Source organism: Spea bombifrons, chromosome 12, assembly GCF_027358695.1.
Source record: "Spea bombifrons isolate aSpeBom1 chromosome 12, aSpeBom1.2.pri, whole genome shotgun sequence".
Taxonomy (NCBI): Eukaryota; Metazoa; Chordata; class Amphibia; order Anura; family Pelobatidae; genus Spea; species Spea bombifrons.
Genome location: NC_071098.1, coordinates 19,495,372 through 19,508,918, shown reverse-complemented (window position 1 = coordinate 19,508,918; position 13,547 = coordinate 19,495,372). Strand labels below are relative to the sequence as shown.

General features: G+C 44.0%; 1 protein-coding gene across 1 annotated transcript; it reads right to left on the bottom strand.

The window, feature by feature from the left end:
* Positions 1-748: 748 nt before the first annotated feature.
* Positions 749-8,923, bottom strand: C12H19orf85 (chromosome 12 C19orf85 homolog). Its single transcript, XM_053452586.1, has 2 exons — positions 8,713-8,923; positions 749-1,993 (listed from the first exon to the last, which is right to left on the bottom strand). The coding sequence occupies exons 1-2, from the start codon at positions 8,910-8,912 to the stop codon at positions 1,105-1,107; spliced, it is 1,089 nt and encodes a 362-aa protein (XP_053308561.1). The 5' UTR covers positions 8,913-8,923; the 3' UTR covers positions 749-1,104.
* Positions 8,924-13,547: the final 4,624 nt, after the last annotated feature.

The window sequence follows — 13,547 nt, the reverse complement described above, 5'->3', positions numbered from 1 at the left end:
TCAGACTGCACGCAGCGGATGACCGACATTCGGGTACTCCGGTGAGTGGCTGACAGTACGTTAGTGTGTGTGTCTGCTTCTGTGTGTGCATAAGAGCATGTTAGTGTGTGCAAATGTTTGTTAATATGAGTCTCTGTTGAGTATGTCAGTATGAGTGTCTGTGTGTCTGGATATATAAGTGTGTGTGGGCGGGTATGTAAATGTGTGTTTGTGTATGTGTTTGCATGCATGTTAGTTTTGGTGTCCTGGTGTGTGTGTGTGTTAGTGTTAATATCTGTGTTCATGTGGCTATGTTAGTGTGTGTACATGTGTGCTAGTGTTGAGTGTCTGTGTTAGTGTCAGTGTCTGTGTGCATTTGAGAAAATGTTTATGGTTGTATAAGTGTGAGTGTCTGGCTGTTTTAGTGTGCGTGTGTTAGTGTCTGGTTGTACTAAAATTGAGTGCTCCTCCCACGATTATGCTTTGGATCCTCCCATGTACTACACTATATGTCATCTAACAAACTCCTTGTAAATAAACTGTAAAGCATCTCGCTTAGGGAACCTATAGAGGGAACTAAAAACTCCCTTTTTCCCTGCCACAGAATTTTGAAAGAAAATAATAATAATCTTTAATTATCCATTTATTAATTTGTTCATTCAGATGTATCATAGTTAGAGAATTCTTAATGTACGACACACTTGGTGGGATAGAAAGTAATGATAATGAAAAAATGGAAAAATAAACATAAAATATAAAATCATATAATATTATGGTATGGGTAAACGTTCTAGTGATTGAATTGACACTATGCATATCTTAAGAGAAAATATACTGGCAAGCAGATTGAAAACAAAAAATAACAATGTGTCTTTTTATTATTTGCCATTGTTACCCAATATTCTTCCACAACATTTAAGTTTGCAGATATTGTTACAAATTGTTGGACAAGATTAAGGAACGACCCAATCCTAAATTCTCCCATCCCCAGGTCACACACAATTATTTTCACTACAGCCCAAATCACAAGCTTAATACACTGAACAACTTTGTTTTCCCTAAGACCTTGCAAGATTTCAGTCCTTTGTGGCTATACAGCTAAAATCCTTGTGTTCCATTTTGTCTTCATTGTGTGTAATCTTGTTTGGTCTCTATAGCCATGTCTCCAAGCGGGGAATAAAATGTAGCCATGCCTAATTGTGCCTGAATAACTGACCAATCTGATCCATCTAATATTTCAGAAAAGCCACCTTGGCAGTCATTTAGTTCATCCATAGAACTTCCCTCTGGCAATCCAGCAGTTTTTTGGCTTTTAATATCATAAGTCCTTTTTGTCTGAGGAATTCTGTCTTCTTTCCTATTGATGTGGTTAACATGTTGGGGAATTGTGATACAAATCTCAGCATCACTTCCAAAGTTAGAATAAACTTGTGTGTTTACATTGTGGATTGGTCTGACAAGTCTCGGTATTTGAAGTTCAGGTTGGGATGTTGCATCAGTAGGTTTTGGAAATCGGTAACCTGCATTGGTTTTACAATCTGATAATTCAGACTGCAAAAAAATAGCTTGATTAAAATTAGTTTCTTCCTCTGATCTCTGAATTTCGTATAAAGAACAAGTAGTACTGCGCAATAAACTACAAGGAGATAATATTACATCTTCGGTTGTAATGTCATGAAAAATACTCTCTACTGTACTAACCTCATCTGATACATAAGCCAATGTTTCTATGCCCACACTATTACTAGAGTCTCCATCTGGAACGAGATAAGCTTCTGCTATGCCCAAAAAAGTGTTGGCATTAGGATTCACTTCAGACATTTTTGGAAGATTGGCTGAGAGCTTAATCAAATTGCATGAACAACTGTTTTTTACCACAGTCCTTGGAAAGTTCATTCCATTTTCAACTGAGGGTGTTTTGTTTAATAATATCAGTTGTTTTTCTGATTCTGCCTCCTGAGATAAGATTGAGTGAGCAAGTTTTTGTGTTGCAGCTTCTATAACGGCATATTTCCTGTTAATACATGACAAAAGAGAATAAAGGTAAACTTTTGGCCTTTGACAGAAATACACATCTTTGATTGAATGCCTTGTGCATTCCAACCTTCCAACCCTACAGAAATGTTTTTTTTTTTGTGCGAGCTTAGAGTGCTACTAGCTCAGATATGTATTATGTATGTGACTAAAACTTTAAGGGGCAATTTGAATCCATGTACATGACCATAACATTAAAATACTAAATAGAAAATGAAATACATATACATTGAATAAGTTACCCTTATGGCATGCTATGATTTAGTCTGTGCTGTAATGCTCTTTTTTAAGATAGCACATTTTCTTTAACCCCTTAATGACAAAGCACGTACATGTACGGGCTCAAAATGCATTGTTTTCAATGGGTTTAGGGACCGTCCATTGTCCTTAAGGGGTTAATGTTCCTGGTTTAGAGTCTTCCAAGCAATGAAAAGAAATAGGCAGTCAAATCAGTGCCTGGTTAACATTAAAAAACAAAGCAAACTGTAGTGCATAGCAGTGGAAGTGATCTGGTAGATGCTGTAAAAAAGATTTTCATCTCATAGCCTTTCCATGAGGAGATTGAGTTGATGAAACACTGTTGACTCGACTAAAACCTGTCATTCATGCTAAAATTACTGCTGTCAAGGTCCTATACCAAGAACATTTTCTTGCTACCCCCAATTCTCTTACATAGATGACTATATGTTTTAAACCCTAGTAGCATTGAGCAGTGAAGAAGCTACACACAGAGAAGAGCGCAGAGCAGTTATTTCATATGCAGGGGCAGCTGAGCCAGGTACTGCATCTCACCCAAGTGCAGGAAATAATGGCTCTGTACATCTTCTTCACTGCTAAGTGCTCTGTATGTCATTCTGTGCACCACCTCCCTGGCTGATACACTCTAACATCATACACTAAAACACACATTCTAACACCATACACTGACACACTGTACTGTATACTGATACACTCTATACTGATACTCCCACACACACTCTGACAGTCTAACATTATAAACTAACATTCCATACACAACATACCACACTGTACACTAACACGCAAAGTGAGCACATTCAAAAAGCCCATCAACAGTGGGCCCACTCTTGAAAAAACAACCCTTCAGTTCCCTATAGACATACTGGTACGTCCTAACAAGCTGTATTAAGAAGCCCCTTAGGACATACTGGTCCTGGCTTTCTTGCTATGCAGGAGATCAGACTCGCACCCTCTGTGTCAGCAGGTCCAAGCACCAGAATGCTTGATCAAGCTATCTGACATTCCCTTTAGGGAGACATACTTGTTGATGTTAACTGAAAATTTCCAGGAGAAAAGGATATCCCCTAGGTCTGTGTAGACCCTGTTGGGATACCTGACTGCTGACCTTCTGGCCAATCACATGCATTGCAATCACCTATGGAAGTCTATGCAGTTTTTCTTACTTATCACAGTGTAATCAGTGCAGAGGGGGGGTTGTAGGGAAGAGAGTGAGAAACAATGTTTCTTTTTTTAACAAAATAAATAAAAATTTAAAATAAAATAAATAAACAAACAAACAATACAGTGAGCTTGGTGATGACATCACTGGAATACATTAAATGGATGCCCTAAAGGGATTTCTATCAAACTTGAATTGAGAACAGTGCAAACAAAAATAAAATAAAAAATAAGAGTAATACTAATATTAGTAAAGAAAAGCCCTTACATCACATTGCCCTAGCAAAACAACCTCCCACTCCATTCATTACATCCAAACCGTGATTGAGTGGATGGATGAGTATCTGTAAATGATTAGTATCTGTAAAGGAGGAAATTAATATATGAATGAATGTTTGTGAATAATAAATGAATGAATGAATGAATACGTGTGTGATTGCATGGATGTGTAAGTATGTTTGGCTGTTAGTGTGGCAGAGCCTGTCCTGGTGTGTGTGTTTGGGTGTCGGTGTGGCAGAGCCTGTCCTGGTGTGTGTGTTTGGCTGTTGGTGTGGCAGAGCCTGTCCTGGTGTGTGTGTTTGGGTGTCGGTGTAGCAGAGCCTGTTCTGGTGTGGGTGTTTGGGTGTTGGTGTGGCAGAGCCTGTCCTGGTGTGTGTGTTTGGGTGTCGGTGCGGCAGAGCCTGTCCTGGTGTGTATTTCCTGGCACTTTACTTTCTGTAGGAATAAATTGAACTATAGTAACTTTAAAGGACAACATTTTCTAAGCCCAGAAATCAGTGAGCAGAAAATTGAAGGTTTTGTGTTTAAAAAGATTGAATCTGCCTATTTTATTAAAAAGGATTAGTTGTGTTAAATTGTGGCATCAGGCGTCACGTGGATGATGACTTTTTTTAGTGTACTGAGGTACTCCCAATCCCATCACATTACATCAACATGTGTTAGAAAATCAGGAAAAGATGGTGGGCTGATTCGGTGGCGCAATGGGCCACTTGACTAGACTTGCCCCCCAGGCCGTAGGCAGCCAGCCCTCCCCTGGTCATATCCTAGCGCTCGGGATCAATCGCTGGCACACAGTGCTAGGGAGCAAACAACCAGAGGTCTGAAGGAAAATAACTCACCCTTTCTTTCTTAATTTTGGGTTGGCTAGAGCGAGATCGTTGATCTCACCCTGCTCCAGTTTCCTGACTGCTGACTGCTGTTAAATCAAAGCTAGATAAACAAGGGAAAGACTCCTTAGAGCAGAAATGAACCAAACTGCTTTATATTTCTCCATGGCAGTTATTGAACAATGATCGGTATCTCAGAAAAACTATTACCACTCAAGTAATACTTGGAGGACTTAGACAATAAATTGTGTGACAGAGCATAATTACCTTTTTTTTATTAACCATACCTTTATGGTCCTAAACACATTGTATTTAAGACCCCAAATAGTACTGATGCCCACAAGGTCAACATTGTGTGGACTCATCAGTGCAGCCCAAGGAGTGGGTTTCAAGATGAAACGTGGAAGCCACTCCCAAGTTTTCAGCATCGGTGGAGCCGATACCCAGTTGTCTGGTATGGCCGGGGCTCTGATGGTGAGTGGCTGATGCAAAACATTCACAGTTGCTTGGTCAGTCAAGGGGGTGGTTCACTGGCAGGGTTTCTTGGGGTTTCAGGTAAACCAAAGGCAGCACAGTAGATGGCTTTTGTCTCTTTTTGCTGGGCCTTTTGAGGTCCACTTAAAATCTGAGGTGACGCAGAAGTTATGGAACGGGTGGGTATGTCAAGTTATTTTCCTTGCTTCCTCTGGAGGAGTCATCACAAGGACTATGACAAGAAGGAGGAGGAGGAGGAAAAGAAATGTCATTATTGAAGCTCTCCAAAACATTTGGCTTTGTGCTTTCTGCATCCTGTTGTATGTTATCAGGGAAAAGATTTCTGAAGTAGTCCCCCTGTTTTGCTAGATGGAGGGAATCGGGGAGGTGTACCATATTCGTCGGTAGTTAGCAGCTAGCCAGCGTGTCACCTTGACGCTAAGGACACATGGGGGTAGATTTGAGTTTGGGAGGGGTCCCTGTGTCGTCCTGTGTCCTGTTTGTTCTGCCCTAAGCAGATTTCCATGAACTAGCCAGCTATGGGGCCTCTATATGGTGGGGACATAGCGGCAAATTCATGGAACTGTATGGCAGCTATGAACCTCAGCTTTGACCGCCGACAACTGGAACAGCGTCACTGCAGAAATCCGTTGTCCCACCACATCGATCTTTTGGGGTTAAATTATGCTCGTGGTGGGCAAGGAGAGTGAGTTTATTTGGGAACCCTGGTTTATTACTCTTCTTTAGGACCAGAGTTTACCCAGCCGCAGCTATGGAACTCTGACCCAGCTACTGCACGGACTATTCCCGGGACATTTCCGACGCTGTCACTCAGAGTCTCGATGTCAAATCGGGGTATGGGTTCCGTCACACACGGTATAGGGTGAGACGAGATGGAGCTACCTCTCTGGCTGAAGTTACTGATGGTTCAGAAAGCATTGCCCTTTTGGAGGGCAAGCTGCTTGGTCAGTCTCCAGAGGAAACGACCTATTGGTTGTTTAACAATAGCAAGTGCAAGTAGGGAGCATTGGGCAAATTGAAGCATGTTATGCATGAAATTAAATGTGTAATTTAGAGCCATGACTCTTCCTGGTTATTTAAATGTGATTGCCGATTCCTTCTCTTGGTTTCATTGGAAGCATTTTCGTCACTCACCGCCAGTGGCAGACTTGACTTGTCCGTAGGTGATGTGGAATCTCGGGACCATATGCTTGCAAGATGGGTAAAGTCTTTGATGTCTGGAGAGAATGAGGTAGTCTGGTTGGATAGTGTCCGTGGTGGGAGACGGTGACTGGTTGAACGTTCTGTAGAGTCCCTCTTAATTTTATGATGCAGGAATGGATTTGACAAAACACTTTGTGGCATGCTAGGCAGTTTGGGGGATCAAGAGGGGGAGCCGGGTTCCAGGTATCCCTTGCCGGCCAGGCTCCTGCATCGGTTGTGCAGTGTTTTGGATGAGGTGTGTGTTGATGAATTGGAGGTGGTGTTGTTTCAGGCGGGGTTTGTGTTGGCCTTTTTTTTATACTTTATGGCATGAGTTGTTGGCCATTCCCATGTTTTCTGGGCCCAACAGAGAGGCCTCCAGCTAGGCTTCTCAATTGACCAGGTCCTTGTGAAGTAGTTTGGGGTATATTGTGGGATGGGGTGTTATTTACAGTTGTGGAGTTTCTCCAGCTGGTTGTTAGGTCCAATATTTTGGTGGTCCTTGATGGTTGAGCAATATGGGGGTTGGTTTGGAGGATGAGACAGGATGTGTTGTGTTTGTTGTAGCTAATCCCCGGTGTGAAATTGGTGTGGTCAGAAATCATTCCTAGGATGCACTTGCTTCAGGTCAGGGATTATGGGGCAATGGAGCAGAGCTTTGAACAAATGGCGAGTTTTGTGCGGAAGCAGCAAGGGCTAGTGGTGAGGCATGTGGCTCTTGAGGGGCGATGCTCCCTCTGTGTTCTAATTTGGGATGTGGTGTTTTTTTTAAATTTTGCCATTTCTGAGAAAGGAGCTCATCTGATTTAAGGGGCCAAATTATGGGATTATCGCGGTAGCTTGCCAGGTATCCAGGGGGTTATGCGGCGGTATGGTCATTTGTGGTAAGGATTGGTGGAATGGTCATGGCTGGGTCTGGTGCTGTGAACATTTTGAGTGAATGGGGCATCATGGTATGTCCTTCCATAACATGGTGTTTGTGTGGCCCTGGGATGCCCTGGCATGCTTAGGTGGTTTTCGGTTATGGGGTTAGGTTAGGTTTTTTGGTGTTATTATCGGTGTTAACACACCTTATGTTTACAGGTTGCATGGCAATGATCTTGTAAATAAATCCTTGAAGCGACTTCACCTGTCAAAGAATTTTATCCTGCATAGTGGGAAAACACAGCCCAGTTAGTGATGCCAGTTAGTGATGCCTAAGGGGCTGCATACTTTATGTGTTCTCCATTTATGGTGTGTTCTCCATTTCATTTTCAGGCTCACCTGATGCCTGTTTACCATACCTGGTACCTGAATCCTTCCGGTTGCAGGGTCTTGACACACCCCGATCCCCGCCCACTTTCCCTTTAAATGGGCCTATTATAGATTTTAGTAGCTTGGGGGAGAGAATGACAAAATTAGCCGTTTGTAAATCTATTGGATTATGTGGACAAGAGCTGTTCAACTGTAGCTAGTGCTCAAAGTGCTCATAGAGGGAAGGGGTTTGTGTTTTGGTTTTGTTTTGACTGTACTATAGCCACAATAAACAAGCCTTGGGCCTTTCTGAAAACCTTGGAAACACTTTATTTTCCAAAAAAACTGTGTAGGTACTGACAGAACCCACTGGCAGAAGCAGGGTTATTCACAATCTTGAAAGCAGAGGCTGTATTGCCACCATGGCAATTTTGTGGTGGGTTTGTACTGGGTTTTTGTAATCGTGTTTTCAGTGGGTGGGATATATTAGGCAGCAAATGAACATTTCGTCCTCAAAGTTGATGTGTTAGAAACAGAAAAAATGGAAAAGTGTAAGGATCTAAGCAACTTTAACAAGGGTCAAATTGTGATGACAAAACGACTTGGTCGGAGCATCCCCAAAACTGCTGGTCTGCAGCAGTTAGTATCGATCAAAAGTGGTTAAAGGAAAGAAAAGTGGTGAACCAGTGTGATAGGATCATGGGAGGCCAAGGCTCATTGATGCACCTAGGGGGGACGAAGGCTGGCCCGTGTAGCTCAAATTGCTGAAAAAGTTAATTCTGGTTCTGAAAGAAAGGTATCAGAACACACAGCGCATCACAGTTTGCTGCATATGGGGCTGTGTAAGGTGGATGTGGCCTGGTCTGATGAATCATGCTTCATTTTTCATGATGTGGATGGCCAGGTGTGTGTGGTCGCTTTCCTGGAAAACACATGGCACCAGGATGCATACACGGAGGCCCTAGCTCGCAACTTAAAGGACTTAAAGGATCTACAGCTAATGTCCTGATGTCAGATACCAAAGTACACCTTCGGAGGTCTAGCAGAGTCCATGTCTCGACGGGTCGGGGATGTTTTTGCAGCAAAAAGGGTCCTACACAATATTCATCAGGTGGTCATAATGTTATGGCTGATCGGTGTATATACGTGACACTAGAGCATTAAAATATTTGACATGAATCCATATGTGGCTATATTCCAATTATTTTAAAGTGGCTCTAAGAAAAAAGTTTTTTTGTCAATATTACTTGATTAAAAACATATTAACCTGCAAATTTGGTTTTGAAGGAACCTGCGATGATTAACTTTTCTCTTGGTTGGTCGACTCTTTTTAGGTCTTTGCAAGGTGCGCATAATGTGGGAGGAAGCCACAGTGATAAATGTGAACAGATCATGGCCATAATTATAGTATCCCAACTCCTGATGTGGGTAAAAATGAAGTGCAAATGGTGTTTCTTGATGGGGCATCTTAACTGTTCTGGAACACTGCAAAACAATAAAAATAAAATGTGTTACAACAGTAATCTCTCTCTTTTTCACATATAAGTGAGTGTGTATGTACAAATAGCTGAATATTTTCATTTTGCTATCACCTATATTATCAAACTATCATAAATAGAAGCCCCGGCGGAAGTGCCGGCAGCAGCAGCGGAGGTTGTCTGTGCACATTGAGCAGACCTTCACCAGCTGCCACCACTAAACACCAAGGAATCTGAAGCACGGGGAGAAGTCTAGGGAAGCACTGGTAAGTCGTGGGAGGGTAAGAGTGGCATATGGGGGGTTAACCATATGCCACTCTTACCCTCCCACCATTATCATATATATCGGAGCCCTAGCCAGGTAATATCACACAGTAACATGAATTATCTATATCAATGCCCTAGCCAGGTAATATCACACAGTAACATACATTATCTATATCAGAGCCCTTTGCTTGATTTCTGCTGCCCTCCTCACATTATTGCCCCCACATCCCTTACACCTACAGTACCTGTTTGCAACAACAAAACTTTCCAAAGCACCACTTTGCACCCACAGGTCTTGCCAGCAAATCGGGACAGAGGTAGAGACCGGCGGGACAGCAAGACAGAGTCTAGGGCTGCAACTAACGATTATTTTCATAATCGATTAGTTGGCCAATTATTTTTTCGATTAATCGGATAAAAAAAATTTACATTTTTCATTTATTTAAAATAATTTAATAAAGTAACGTAGGATGTTAAAAACAAATGGCAGAATAAAAAAAACTTTGATAAAAATGCATTTCTTGTTTTTATTTCCCAACCTGCCCCCCCCAGTTATGCACATTTGAGCCCAGGCTTGCCACACTGCCTCCCAGATGTGCCACACTGCCTCCCAGATGTGCCACACTGCCTCCCAGACATGCCATACTGCCTCCCAGACATGCCACTCCACCCTCCCCACATATGCCTTATAAACCCTATATGCCTTATACCCCCAGATATGTCACTTCGTCCTCCCCAGGTATGCAGTATACCCCCCTGATATGCCATAGTGCACTCAAAGATTTGCAGACTTGTTCACAGACACAATACTTTTTTTAAATAAATACAGGGTTAATCTTCACTGCCCCAGGATTTAGATTCCCCTTTACCTCTAACTGCACCTTAAATTAACCTTATTAAGTTAATTAAATTAAACCTCAGTCCTCAGCATTAAATTAACCCTGAAGAGAATACCCCATCGACCACAACTACCCAAAAATTAACCCTAACGACCTCATCGACCACAACTGCCCCTAAATTAACCCTAAACACCCCATTAACTATAACTGCCCCTAAATTAACCCCTAAACACCCCATCAACCACAACTGTCCCTAAATTAACCCTGAAGACCCCATCAACCACAACTGCCCCTAAATTAACCCTCAAGACCCCATCAACCACAACTGCCCCTAATTTAACCCTCAAAACCCCATCATCCACAACTGCCCTAATTTAACCCTAAAGACCCCATCAACCACAACTGCCCATAAATTAACCCTAAAGACCCCATCAACCACAACTATCCCTAAATTAACCCTAAAAACCCCATCAACCACAATTGATCGCGTTCCGGGTTGCGTCACTGCAGGTGATATCCTGTCCTCCGATGAGGCAAAGACGCTGCGATCTCTATGCAAGTCTGCGATCTCTATGCAAGTTCACGACCCCCAAACCCGTTAAGCCATAAGCATAAAAATTCTACGAATAATGTACACCTTATAGCAGGGCTCGACAAATCCCAGGCTCCTAGGAGTTTGTCAGCCTTTTACATCCACAAAAAAAATGCCCCCGCGTCACCATGCGGGGGCGCTGCTGCTGCTGTCTGCCCAGGAGTCAGGAGCCACTCAGAGCCCGCCCCCGAGCCTGAGATCACTCCCACGGAGTGATCCTGTAGGCTGAAACCGCGATTGCAGGAAAACCTGCAATAGCGTTTCAGCTGCCACAGGCAGCTTCAGGAAAGGGGGTTCAGTGTTGATTGGGTCTCCACACAAGTGTGGGGACCTGACACAACATCCCCCTGCTGCCTGATCGCTCCATGAGAGCGACAGGGCAGCGTTAACCCCCTTCAATGCCGCGATCGCGGCATTTAGGGGTTAATTCCCGTTTTGTAAGGGGCTCTGCTGCTGGTGGTCTGCCTGGAAGCCCAGGCAGACCAGCAACAGCAAAAACGAGCCCCCACAAGCCCTTTGATTCCTGTAGGCATGGAAGCCTACAGCAGTCATCAGAGACTCCTCCCTGCAATGGCTGGTCTATAGACCAGCAATTGCTTCCCAGCTGCCAGAGGCAGCTTCAGGGACAGGGGAAGAGGGTTCTTCGGCCAGCCCCAACACCCCCTGCTGCCTGATCGCTCCATGAGAGCGACAGTGCAGCATTAACTCCTTCAATTCCACACATTCGTGGCAATGCGGGGGTTAACATTTAAACTAGGGCTGCAACTAACGATTATTTTAATAATCGATTAGTTGGCCGATTATTTTTTCGATTAATCGATTAATCGGATAAAAAAAAACAATATGCAAATTTTTCGTTTATTTAAAATAATTTAATGAACTGGATGTTAAAAAACAACTTAAAATTTACATTAACATTCTTATTTTGTTATGATGTAATAAAAAACAATATTTTCAAAGTACAAGAACCCAAACACAATATTTATGAAACAAAATAACCCCAAACATTCTGAAAAGAGGTGGACTATTACTGTTCAAGAAACTTTGCCCCAGCCCTGGCACTTTGCACCCAGCACTTTGCACCCAGCACTTTGCACCCAGCACTTTGCACCCAGCACTTTGCACCCAGCACTTTGCCCCAGCCCTGGCACTTTGCACCCAGCCCTGGCACTTTGCACCCAGCACTCAGCACTTTGCACCCAGCACTCAGCACTTTGCACCCAGCACTTTGTATCCAGCACTTTGCCCCAGCCCTGGCACTTTGCACCCAGCACTTTGCCCCAGCCCTGGCACTTTGCACCCAGCACTTTGCCCCAGCCCTGGCACTTTGCACCCAGCAAGCACTTTGTACACAGCACTCAGCACTTTGCACCAGCACTTTGCACCCAGCCCTGGCACTTTGCAGCCAGCCCTGGCACTTTGTACCCAGCACTGGCACTTTGCACCCAGCACTTTGCACTGTGCCCCTGCACCCAGTCTCCAACTCTGCCCTGCACCCAGCCCTGCCCCCACACTCACACTCTGCCCTGCACCCACTCTGCCCTGCACCCACTCTGCCCTGCACCCACTCTGCCCTGCACCCACACTCACACCCTGCCCTGCATCCCCACCCCCACTCTGCCCTGCACCCAGTCTCCCACTCTGCCCTGCACCCACACTCACACCCTGCATCCCCACCCCCACTCTGCCCTGCACCCAGTCTCCTGCCCTGCACCCCCCACCCCCACTCTGCCCTGCACCCCCACCCCCACTCTGCCCTGCACCCACACTCACACCCTGCATCCCCTGAAACCCCACCCCCACCCCACCGTGGACCCCCACCCCCGCGAACCGCTCTGTGCGAATGGAGCCACTCGCACAGAGCGAACCGCTCTGTGCGAATGGAGCCACTCGCACAGAGCGAACCGCTCTGTGCGAATGGAGCCACTCGCACAGAGCGAACCGCTCTGTGCGAATGGAGCCACTCGCACAGAGCGAACCGCTCTGTGCGAATGGAGCCACTCGCACAGAGCGAACCGCTCTGTGCGAATGGAGCCACTCGCACAGAGCGAACCGCTCTGTGCGAGTGGCTCTGTGCGATCTGTGCACATAGACATGAAGAATACTTACCTCCGGAACGCGTCACATCCGTCACATAGCTAGAAGGCGGAGACTGCAGAGCGTGTAGCAGAAGCGGGGAACGCTCGCGGAGGTAAGTAAAAGGAGCCGAGTGCTCCAACAACGAATCGATCACTCGATTAATCGATAACGGAAATCGTCGACAACGATTTCCGTTATCGATTATTATCGATTTTATCGATTCGTTGTTTCAGCACTAATTTAAACATTATTAAAAAATAATAAACAAAAAACAGCACTGACCTGAAAGTCCAGGGTGCTTCCAGGTCAAATGCTGTGAGTTTAGTAAGTGGGCTGATGATGATCAGATCACTCCTAACCAACTGATAGTTTAAAAAAAAAATCCTGGCTTCTAACTTTTTTAGCTGGCGCCTAGATTCACAACAAATTTGTCAAGCCCTGCCTTATAGTATGTTCCCTATAAGTTCTGGAAAATCTATTTAAATTAGGTATTCCTGAAATCAGGACAACTTAATTGATAAACTTGGAGGGGATTTTCCATCACCTAATTCTGTGAGGATTCAGAGGGAAAAGTTATTAAAAAAATTAGGTGTTTTTTCAAATTTTCGCTAGTTTTCACTAAATTTCTCAGTCAAAATTTTCAGCTATTCATCTAACTATGGTATCAAAAGAAAGCTCGATCTCTCCTTGAAAAAACAATATATAGTTTACATGGGTACACTATTCGCAGGGAAAAAAAGAATAATCGCTGAACCCAAATAGCGCAAAAATGGCAAAATTGCTCCAAGACTTGAGGTACCAAAAAAGTTGCAACAAATACTTGCACAAAGAAGCTGCAAATATTTAA

Coding starts and splice junctions, on each gene's coding strand:
- C12H19orf85 (XM_053452586.1), bottom strand. CDS start 8,912: ATGCCCCATCAAGAAACACCATTTGCACTTCATTTTTACCCACATCAG. Junction 1,994..8,712: donor CTTCAAAACCAAATTTGCAG/GTTAATATGTTT, acceptor ATGTATTAACAG/GAAATATGCCGTTATAGAAG.